This window comes from Etheostoma spectabile, chromosome 22, assembly GCF_008692095.1.
Source record: "Etheostoma spectabile isolate EspeVRDwgs_2016 chromosome 22, UIUC_Espe_1.0, whole genome shotgun sequence".
Lineage (NCBI taxonomy): Eukaryota > Metazoa > Chordata > Actinopteri > Perciformes > Percidae > Etheostoma > Etheostoma spectabile.
Window position 1 is genome coordinate 3,368,264 of NC_045754.1, and position 12,500 is coordinate 3,380,763.

A 12,500-nucleotide genomic window follows, 5' to 3' on the forward strand; every position below is an offset into this window, starting at 1 on the left:
CATATAAATGCCAAGAAACCACACAGTCTACTGCAATACCATCAGTTTAAGTCCTTTTCGTATCCCTTTAATATATTAATTTTAAATAATCTCTTGAAATTGCTCATTGTTGTAGATGATTTCATCTCTTCACTGCAGCTGTTCCATAAAGTAACTCCTTTTAGTTGAGATGCAGTGACATTTAGCATTTGTTTTTATAGGTTTCGTTTTATATACAAATATTCCTCTTGAATGATGATCCAGAAGGCAGGAAATGAAGTGTTTGACACCCCAGATTTCTTGGGGGAGGACCCCCAGATCCTCCGTCTAACATATGCCTAATAAACCCTACGCCTCTGAATGAATATAAAAGTTTAATTTTTCCTAGCCACCATCCGTGGAAGAAATTCAAGTATTTTAAATAACACTAGTGTAATAATAGTAAATTTATAAAGTCATGGAAGTCATTTAAACAGAATTTGAGACTTCAATAGTTTGCGACCAACATTTTTTGTCATGTAAAGGGGTGTCACCCCCCCCCCCCAAATGTGTGGAGAGCGCAGATTTGAGTCGCGCATGAGTCTCGTTGCGACAAGCTGTTAGCATATAAGATGCTAACGAGAGACTTCTGTAGCTAATGTCAATACAGTAAAAATTGACATACTTAACAGTAAAAATAGACTTAATTAAGTTGGTTCACTGCTGGCTACATGTTAGCATCAAACACAACAAAGGCTGTCAGTTGAATGGTGTTTTGAGCTAACGTTAGCATCCAAACAACCATAGATAGCTACAACATTTTTGAAATGATTCCCATCTTCTGTTGTTGTTTGTAATGATAAAGTTTATTATTTCACAAATTTCAGCATGACAGTTGTGTCGTAAACCGCTTAAATCTGAGCATGCACGACTCACATCTGCACTCGACTCACACTGGGCAGCAACAAGGGGGTTTGTTGTTGTTGTTGTTGTTGTTTTACAGACACACGTACTGATGAACTGTACGTACCCACAGCTGATCATCTACCCCGGGAGGGTTTTTCTTGACGAAGGCTCCATAGTAGGTGGCGATGTTCCTGTGGTGGCTGTACTTCTTCAACATGTTAATCTCTGCTTTAATCTCCTCCTCCTCATCCTAAAACACACACACACACACACACACAATGCTAATACACTAATTCTGTGTTTACTGAAATGTAAACTATTAAGAATCCTGGAGAGGAAATCGGATTAAAGAAGAGAGCCCTCCAGCCGCGTGTAGTGAGGACAAACTGCTGCTCAAGTGACCTCAACTCAGGCTGTAGGTGTGTGTGGGCGTGTACAGATCTAATAAGCCTCTGTGTGTGTGTGTGTGTGTGTCTCGAGTGTGTGTGAGTGTGTGTGTGTAAGTGTGTGTGAGTGTGATTGTGTCTAAACGTTGTGTGTGTGTGTGTCTGTTTGTGTGTGTGTTTACTACTCCTGTGACGTCCATGACCTTGATGGCAGCAAGCTGGCCTGTTTAACATGGGACCCTGAACGCCACAGAAGAAAAGAACATAATAAGAAAGATGCTCAGATGATTAGATTTAAGAAGCAGTGTGCATACTTGTCAGTCATAATATATATTTTGCACTTTAATATGAATAAAGCTAATATTAAAAGACTGCCAGGTGCCTTTTTTTAGCCAGCTGCAATAGTTAAAGCTGAAGGGGACATGTGTGAGGGGATGGGTAAAAGTCTCTTATTTGATATCTTCTCGGTCGTATCTCAGGAGGAGCTATGAGCAAGGATGTTTCTCAGAAGGAGCTATGAGCGAGGATGTATCTCAGGAGGAGCTATGAGCGAGGACGTATCTCAGAAGGAGCTATGAGCGAGGACGTATCTCAGGAGGAGCTATGAGCGAGGATGTATCTCAGGAGGAGCTATGAGCGAGGACGTATCTCAGGAGGAGCTATGAGCGAGGACGTATCTCAGGAGGAGCTATGAGCGAGGACGTATCTCAGAAGGAGCTATGAGCGAGGACGTATCTCAGGAGGAGCTATGAGAGAGGATGTATCTTAGGAGGAGCTATGAGCGAGGACGTATCTCAGGAGGAGCTATGAGCGAGGACGTATCTCAGGAGGAGCTATGAGCAAGGACGTATCTTAGGAGGAGCTATGAGCGAGGATGTATCTTAGGAGGAGCTATGAGAGAGGACGTACTCTCAGACGGAGCTATGAGCGAGGAGTATCTCAGGAGGAGCTATGAGCAGACGTATCTCAGAGGCTATGAGCGAGGACGATCTCAGAGGAGCTATGAGCGAGGACGTATCTCAAGGGCTAGCGAGGACGATCTCAGAGGATATGAGCGGAGACGTTATCTCAGGAGGGACTATGAGCGAGGGACTGTACTCAGGGGAGCTATGATCGAGGAGTATATCAGAGAGCGAAGCAAGGGACGTATCTCAGGAGAGCTATGAAGCAAGGGACGTATCTCAGAAGGAGCTATGAGCGAGGAAGTATCTCAGGAGGCGTATGAGAGAGGATGTATCTTGGCGGAGCTATGAGCGAGGAGTATCTTGGAGGAGCTATGAGAGAGGATGTATCTTAGGAGGAGCTATGAGAGAGGATGTATCTTAGGAGGAGCTATGAGCGAGGATGTATCTTAGGAGGAGCTATGAGCAAGGACATATCTCAGCAGGGCTATGAGCAAGGACGTTTCTCAGAAGGAGCTATGAGCAAGGACGTTTCTCAGAAGGAGCTATGAGCAAGGACGTTTCTCAGAAGGAGGGCTATGAGCAAGGACGTTTCTCAGAAGGAGCTATGAGCAAGGACATATCTCAGCAGGGCTATGAGCAAGGACGTATCTCAAGAGGAGCTATGAGCGAGGATGTTTCTCAGGAGGAGCTATGAGCGAGGATGTTTCTCAGGAGGAGCTATGAGTGAGGATACACTGAAAGCCGTTGCTAACTCTGCCCACAGAGCTGACAAATTCACGTGACACTTTAGACGAAAGAACGTCTCATCCCTCTTAAAAGACATTTTCTTGAGTCCACTCTTCTCGCAGTATTTCCCCGCGTCTGTCCCATGCTTCCTTCGTGGGACGGACAAAGACACGAGGAAAGGAAGCAAGTGGAGGAAACGTGGGATGTAATTTAATAACCTGAGACGTAACCCAAGTTCAATCACCCGTAGATGATGATGATGGGAGCTGTGTGTGTTTACGTCTCTGAAGAAGCAGCTGTGCTTATTCATCTGTTGTGTGTAAGTGTGTAACTGATTATGTTTACATGCACACTAATACTTTCCTATTATTCAGAATTTATTTATTTATTGGATTAGGATAATGCACATTAATCAACATTTCTGTAAATGCGCCAGTGTTAGCTGTAATGAGATAGAAGTGCTAACCACTTAGCCACCATGCTGCCCAAATTATGAGATAATATGACAGTTTTCTGAATGTGAGAAATGTCAGGTAAACAGCATATTCTGTTAGGATATTCCAAATATGGCCTTTGTCTGAATATAGCATTGTCAATATGCCGGTATTATTCAGGTTCACAGGAATATTAGTCAAATATTCACGTTATTTAGCCATGAAAACAGGAATATTAGTCAAATATTCACGTTATTTAGCTATGAAAACAGGAATATTATTAAAATATTCACTTTATTTAGCCATGAAAACAGGAATATTAGTCAAATATTCACGTATTTAGCCATGAAAACAGGAATATTAGTCAAATATTCACTTTATTTAGCCATGTAAACAGGAATATTAGTCAAATATTCACGTTATTTAGCCATGTAAACGGGAATATTAGTCAAATATTCACTTTATTTAGCCATGTAAACAGGAATATTAGTCAAATATTCACGTTATTTAGCCATGAAAACAGGAATAAGAGCAAATATAGTATATTGAATAGTGTGTACATGTTGTCCCCATGTTGTCTTCATGTTATCCCCATGTTGTCCCCATGTTGTCCCCATGTTGTCTTCATGTTGTCTTCATGTTATCCCCATGTTGTCCCCATGTTGTCCACATGTTGTCTTCATGTATCCCCATGTTGTCTTCATGTTATCCATGTTGTTCATGTTGTCTCATGTTGTCTTCATGTTATCCCATGTTGTCCCCATGTTGTCTATGTTTCCCCATGTTGTCCTCATGTTGCCCTCGTTGTCCCATGTTGTCCTCATGTTGTCCTCATGTTGCCTATATCAATGTTCTTTTTAATTCCCCAAAATAACATGATTGATTCCAACGCTCTTTGCCAAGTACAAATCTCTACTTTCATTTTTTGTTGTCTATTATATTTTAGCATTGTAAAAAAATGGAAGTGTTTTTGAAATAGTATGAGTAAAAGTTGACATATCCAGTCTGTGTATATCATCAACATCCATTCCTTTAATTTTAGTCTCATATTCCTAATTTCTCTGCTTTTCTAACTCAAACATTAGGTAAAACTTCCTATAATGAGGTTTATTGACCATAATCCAAAAATACTGTAAAACTAAAGTTAATAAGTTAGTGTTGCGTGTGTTAAAGCGTCAAAAAACATGAAAAAAAATGTTGAAAAACAGGACAAAAACGTAAGAAAAAGTTAAAAACATCGATAAAAATTCAACAAAAGTGTTGATTTTCAATTTTGACGTGAAGACGACACACGCTTTCTATCTGGGATTTAACGATAAAAACAACCATGAAAAACCACCCCCCCATCACACACACACACACACACACCACACACACACACACACACACACACACACACACACACACACACACACACACACACACACACACACACCAAACACACACAACACACCACACACACCCACACACACACACACACACACACACACACACACACCACACCACACACACACACACACACACACACACACACACACACACACACACACACACACCTCCTCATGTAATTAGCACAGTCCTGCAGGTTGTTAGTGAGGCAACGATACGAATGGGAGTTGGAAAAGGCAAGTGATGTCTGTGTGTGGTGTGTGTGTGTGTGTGTGTGTGTGTGTGTGTGTGTGTGTGTGTGTGGTGTGTGTGTGTGGTGTGTGTGTGTGAATGTGAGCAACTCGTATGTGAAAGTGACCAAGAGTGTGAAATATCATGGCCCTAACACACACACACACACACACACACACACACACACACACCCACACACACACACACAACACACACACACCACACACACACACACACACACACACACACACCCACACACACACACACACACACACACACACACACAACACACACACCACACACACACACCATACACACACACACACACCCACACTCTGGTTTCCCAGTGTTGCATCAGACGCTGAGTGTATCTGACAGGCTGAAACCACCTCAGAGTACGGAAGTCTCGTTATGTTTTCTTCCTGTCTCTCTCTCTTGTTTTCCTCTTTTACATCACAGACTCTCTCAGTCCCCAGTGGCCATTTTGTTTCCTTTGAGAGACTGTTTACCTCGTGTTTGACACTTTTTGGGCCTTTTTTACAACCTATTTTGTATCTTTTTATTCTAATGTTACAACTTTAACCCTCATGTTTGACCTCATGTTGTCCTCATGTTGTCCCCATGTTGCCCTCATGTTGTCCTCTGTTGTCCCGTTTCCCTTATGTTGCCCTCATGTTGTCTTCATGTTGTCTTCATTTTGTCTTCATGTTGTCCTCATGTTGTCTTCATGTTGTCCTCATGTTGTCCCATGTTGTCCTCTGTTGTCCCCTTTTTGTCCTCATGTTGCCCTCATGTTGCCTTCATGTTGTCTTCATGTTGTCTTCATGTTGTCTTCATGTTGTCTTTCATGTGTTCCTCATGTTGTCCTCATGTTGTCTCATGTTGCTTTTCATGTTGTCCTCATTTGTCTTCATGTTGTCTTCATGTTGTCCCTTGTTGTCCTCATGTTGCCTCATGTTGTCCTCATGTCATTGTTCTTCAGTTGTACTCATTTGTCTTTCATGTTGTCTCATGTTGTCTTCATGTTGTCCTCATGTTTCCTCATATTGTCCCCATGTTGTCCTATATCAATGTTCTTTTAATTCCCAAAATACATGATTGATCCGACCGCTCGTTGCCAAGTACAAATCTCTACTTTCATTAATTTTGGGTCTTATTCTATTTTATAGCATTGTAAACAAAGTGAAGTGTTGTTGAAATAGTGTTGAGTAAAAGTTGACATATTCCAGTCTGTGATTATCTCAACATCCATTCCTTTAATTTTAGTCCAATCAATATCCTAATTTCTGCTTCTGCTTTTCTAACTCAACATTAGGTATAATTTCTATAAATAGGTTTATTGCCCATAAATTCCAAAATACTGTAAACTAAAGTTAACAAGTTGGTGTTACGTAGGGTAGTAACGTCAAAACAGTGACAACATTGGAAAAAGCGTCAAAGTGTTGCAAAAAAGGGACAAAAACGTAAGAAAAAGTTAAAAACATCGATAAAAAGCATCACAAAAGTGCTGATTTTCAATTGGACGTGAAGTCCATAACACCGAGGAAATTAAGTTCTGGCAGCTCATTAACTGTAATTAAAAAAAACAACTGAAGTAAAAACTCAGACATTTCTTTTATGTAAAATGTAATTTCACTTTCTCTCAGATGAAGTCATTTGACGCTTGTTTCAACGCTTCTTATCTACTTTTGCCGCTTTTTTACACAACATTTTCAACGCTTTTTGTTCCACTTTTGAAGCTTTTTTGAGGTTTTTGACGCTCCTTACCCAGGAACCTACTGGGGAAATGCACGGAGCACAGATAATTACCCATAATGCACTCTGACATATGAATAACACAATACAACTGGGAATCACTTTCTAGGGACAAGTTCTCTTAGAAATGCGTAAACATGCAGTCATACACTGTTAATACACCGAAACTTCGTAAGTGTATCTGTCTTCGACAGATCACTGTGATCAAGATGACACGAGAAGTTGTATTAAAACCTAATCACACACACCACACACACCCCACACCACACACCACACACACACGCATGTATGCAGAGGCGGACGTACCATTGGCAAAGGTCGGCAATTGCCTTGGGCCCCAGCCCGCCGAGGCCCTAAACGCCTCATGAACTTATGGTTACGACTTGTTGTCTTACTTTTCACCAATTCATTATATTCCTGAACACTTGATACGCTAATGCTATCCGATTGTTTAATTCATGATGAGAAACCCCCCCCCCCCCACCACACATTGGACTATTCCATTTCCTACTGTAACCCAAACAGCTCAGCAGGCTGTAAGTCGGAGGCTACAGACGGTGGAAAATGAAGCGAAGTTACCGAAGTGGTTCTGAAAAAAGGAAGAAGAAGAAGCGGGAAGAAAGCAGAACGTTTTTAGGAAAACTTCCAAAAGGTAAAAACCTTTTTAACAACGGCTACTGACGACACGAACATTAACGTTACTAAAGAGCAGCAAGAAGCCGGTGCTTGCGCTAGCAATGCTAACGTGATGAAGAGTAGTGTCAGCCCAGGTTGCTCTAGCAATGCTAACACTGATGAAGAGTAGCTACCCACCGGCAGCATCAGCCCAGGTTGCTCTAGTGATGCTAACATGATGAAGAGTAGTGCTAGCCCAGGTTCCTCTAGCTAGCAATGCTAACACTGATGAAGAGGAGCTACCCACCGGCAGTGTCAGCCCAGGTTGCTCTAGCTAGCAATGCTAACACTGATGAAGAGGAGCTACCCACCGGCAGTGTCAGCCCAGGTTGCTCTAGCTAGCAATGCTAACACTGATGAAGAGGAGCTACCCACCGACAGTGTCAGCCCAGGTTGCTCTAGCTAGCAATGCTAACACTGATGAAGAGGAGCTACCCACCGACAGTGTCAGCCCAGGTTGCTCTAGCTAGCAATGCTAACACTGATGAAGAGGAGCTACCCACCGGCAGTGTCAACCCAGGTTGCGCTAGTGAAGACTGGAGAAAGTTACAAGCACGTCTTTCTCAGATAAATAAGGACCGAAAAGGGGGAGAACGAGGGTTGTGGAGGGGGAGGGGTGGGGGGTAAAGATAGAGAACAGAGGGAGGTGGCGGGTGAGGAGGGCAGGAGATGTAGGAAAGGCCAGAGGATTCTTTGGAGGCACCCTGAGGCGTAAAACCACACCTCAGGTCCCGTGTTCAGGCAGGTCTCACATTCTTCACCTGAACACAAGCCTCGACACATGAAGAAGAGACAGGGACAGGCGGACGGGAGACAACATGCACTGCAGAGACAACATCTGACTGGATGTGTACAAAGACTCAGTGGTTGTAAGGAACTGCTGATTTCGAGCATGAATGAATGTAATAGAGGCGCAAGTTTTTTTTCAAAAGCTCTTTTAGGCCGATATTACTGTCTTTTTAGAGACTGCAGAGGCCTCCGTTTTAACCCTGGTGTTGTCTTCACCTTTCGGGACCCTCTCGCGTCCCTCGGGTCAAACTGACCCGGGACTTATTTGGGGTTTTAAAAACAATTCTGAAATTTTTTTTACTTCATAATCTATTAACAAATATTGTCTTTATCTCATTTTCCAACAGCTGAGATAACATCTATGTTCAGGGAATGCATCAGTCTCTACTAGAACACTATTAAACATGGAAGTGGGGTTTGTTTTTTATCATAAGGTTATAATTCATGTTAAAAATCCACCATGGAAACAACATAAGTGTCATATCCAGAATAATGTTCTGAGTCAGGAACACATGTTTATCTCAGGAAATAAGGAAAGGCGTTGATCTCAGGTAGAAAACATGGAACTTGTACTACGTAGTCTACCTGGGTCATAGGTTAGACCTACTACGTGGTCTACCTGGGTCATAGGTTAGACCTACTACGTGGTCTACCTGGGTCATAGGTTAGACCTACTACGTGGTCTACCTGGGTCATAGGTTAGACCTACTACGTGGTTTAACATGGTCATAGGTTAGACCTACTACGTGGTCTACCTATTAGCCGAGGCCACTTAGTCTGCAGAAGGCAGCGATTCTTCCTACCCCCAAATTCAATAAATGTGTGTTTTGAGTGCGAGAAGAAATCTCCTAGGCCTGATGCATGTATAGTGTAGCCTAAAATGTCCGAGGCAACCTCAGTGATTTTACCGCTGGGGGGGAGGGGGGGCGAAAGAGTCCAATGCTTCAGACAACATAGGGAACGAAACGGGAGCAGGCCGGGATTTGGGAGTCTTTCTCTCGGGATTTTGCATGACAGTCACGTGATCGGGATATGACGGGAGCATTTCAGTATTTTCGTGGGCTCCCGTCACCCTCTAGTGTCTGTCCCTCTGCTCGGGTTTACCACTGGGTCTGACTTAATGTCCCCCCCCCCCCCCTCCCCTCCCCACAACACTATCTGACTCTCTGGTACTGGCTATCATGTTCAAAGTTTCTCATTTATTAAATAATTGCTTAAAGCATTCAAACAAAGTCTTGTGTTGGAGTTTGTAACTTTCCAAAATCTTCATTCTGACTTAGAGGTTTTCATTTGCACTGTATATACATATCAGTCCCAAATACCGGATATTCATTAAATGCTAATAATCTTTATCGGCCTTGAAAAGCCAGAATCAGATCCCATATCGGATCTCTAATAAAAAAAAAAGGTCTGTGATGTGTTTCTGTGTTTTAAATCAACACAACTCACTGAATAAACTCCACTTTAACTCACCGATTTACTCAACACAGGAGAAAACTCTCATCCAGGTACCGCTGCCTCCTCATTGGTCAAAGCTTGCATGTGAGTCTTAGTGTTTCCACACACCCCAGGTCACATATTAAAGCGAGTGGGATTAAAAAAAGATCGCAGGTTCGATTCCCCCGGAGCGAGAAGAGGGGAGTCTACCCTGCTGGAAGGATCTCTGGAGGACAGCAGCAGCTGGAACTGCAGGAGAAATATAGAAATGTGTCGCACGCTTTAACGCTCCCCGGGAACCGGCAGTCATCCGCCATCGTTCAGAAATCTCTCGCTCTGCTCCTCGCTATCTGTCGCTGTGAGAGAGGATTAAACCCGGGGGGGGGGGGCAGCGGGGAGAGGAGACTGATCTGGGAGCAGCTGGGACGCACGCGGTGGCAGGGGAGGACGAAGGAAAAGCGTCCCGCTGCAGGTCACGAGATGAAAAACAGTCGGGGAAAATGTCACTTGATCTTTTAATTTGTCGTCAACTATGAAAAAAACAACCTAATTTTGGTCACTTTTTCCAACATTTTTTGTCACTTTTTCAAAGTTCTTTGATATTTTTAACGTTGACATTTTCAGTTTATTTCAACGGCCCCTTTTTTTCTGACAAAAAAAGAAAGAACTGAAAACATGAGGGTTAAAAATACATTTTTATATGACATACCTTAAAAAAAACGAGGAATTATGAATTATTTTTTACTGAACGCTGAGATCAGAGACAGGTATCTGTTTCAAATTCTATAAAATTGAATAAAAACACCCAAAATTAAACTGAAGTTATCCTCAGTTGTTTGGAGAGTGATGCATGCATAAGGTGCATCCATGTTATTCTGGGTAGTTTGTAAGAAACTCATATTTCTGATATAAAACAGATTTATTATTATTATTGATTTTAAAAAAAAAAACTTTTGGTCACTTTTTTCAACATTATTAATGGCTTTTTCCAACATTTTTGTCACTTTTTCAATGTTTTGGATGCTTTTTGGCATGTTTTTGGTGTTTTTTTCTCATAAAAACTCATATTTCTGATATAAAAAAAACTTTCGAAACCGGTTTATTTTGACCCGAGGACAACACAAGGGTTAACTCCCCAAAATAACATGATTGATTCCAACGCTCTTTGCCAAGTACAAATCTCTACTTTCATTAATTTTGGGTCTTATTCTATTTTATAGCATTGTAAAACAAATGGAAGTGTTGTTGAAATAGTGTTGAGTAAAAGTTGACATATTCCAGTCTGATTATCCATCAACATCCATTCCTTTAATTTTAGTCTCAATAATTCCTAATCTCTGCTTTTATAACTCAAACATTAGGCATAATTTCCTATAAATGAGGTTTATTGACCATAAATTCCAAAAATAACTGTAAAACTAAAGTTAATAAGTAAGAGTTACGTAGTGTTAAAAAAAAGTCAAAAGTGTTGCAAAAAGGGACAAAAACGTAAGAAAAAGTTTTGAAAAAGTTTTTTTCCCCAATTTGACCCGAGGACAACACGAGGGTTAAAAAAAATAAATAAAAAAAGTTATTTAAATATTAAAATCGAGATCGTGATTTTATAACGATTAATCCTGCAGGCCTGGATCAGCGTACGCTGGGTGTTTACCCAGTACTTTCCTCTGAAATGTCAAATGGAAACACAACAGGGCGTCGCACAAATCGGTGACAATCCCGCCGCCGCCGTAAATCGCTTCCTTGTCGCCGTATCGCCATGACAACAAGGTGACTTAACGCCACTGTCATCAATGACAGATCACGACAAAACAGCTGTTCTGCTCTCTGAGGAGATAAAAACCACATATGTTTTAAATATCGATTCACCAGCTCCTGCAGCAGAATAGAGGAGTGTTGTCTTTCGGAGGTGATGTTTCATTCAGTTTGTGTTATTATTTTAGGTCTTAATTTACCCACAATGCTTTGCGATCGACCGCAGTTTTGGTCCGTCAATCATTTCTCCACAGGGGGCGTCACCTTGTTGCAGCAGCAGATCGATACTGAACAGCCGGCACACACAACCAATGAGCCGAGGCGCTTAGTGTGCGAGTGTGTTAACTGCTTTCAAAGTGAGAGAAAGCGCGCACACACACACACACACACACACACACACACACACACACACACACACACACACAGTCTCTCTGCTGTGTTGTTACAGTCTGCGTGGGCTTCTTCTTCCGCTGTGCGACAAGGAGAAAGTCAGTAACTAACTTTAGTTTTGGTCAGAAATTAAATGTTGGAGGAGGACAACACAACACACACACACACACACCACACACACCACCACACACACACACACACACACACACACACACAACACACAAACACACACACAACCACACACACACACACACACACACACACATTGAAAGTTGGCGGAGGAGGATGAAGTGACTTCCTGCTCTCTGAGCACACACCACAAGCTAAAATCACAGCATGTGCTCCCTAAGATATCCATCATTTCTCCATTAAAACTGAACAGACTGTGCCCGGTTAGCTCAGCTGGTAGAGCAGGTGCCCATATGTAGAGGTTCAGTCCTCCACGCAGCGGCTGCGGGTTCGACTCCGACCCGCGGCCCTTTGCTGCGTGTCATTCCCCTTCTTCCCGCACACGTCGCACATGTCAAACATGTCGCTCACGTCGCACATGTCAGGGCAGCAGGGCAGCACGGTGGCTACGTGGTTTGCACTTCTGCCTCACAGCAAGAAGGTTCATGGTTCGAATCCAGGTCGTTCCGGGCCTTTCTGTGTGGAGTTTGTATGTTCTCCCCGTGTTTGCGTGGGTTTCCTCCGGGTACTCCGGTTTCTTCCCACCATAAGAGACATGCATCCTAGGTAGGACTACAGTTGAAAACTAGCCAATTGGC

General features: G+C 42.5%; 1 protein-coding gene across 1 annotated transcript in view; it reads right to left on the minus strand.

The window, feature by feature from the left end:
* The window catches only part of LOC116672476 (traf2 and NCK-interacting protein kinase), a gene marked incomplete at its 3' end in the record, with an annotated part of 20,306 nt that overhangs the window by 2,661 nt on the left and 5,145 nt on the right, over positions 1-12,500 (minus strand). Inside the window, 2 exon segments of the mRNA XM_032504365.1 lie at positions 989-1,114; positions 1,436-1,490. Coding sequence (XP_032360256.1) covers positions 989-1,114; positions 1,436-1,450 — 141 coding nt within the window.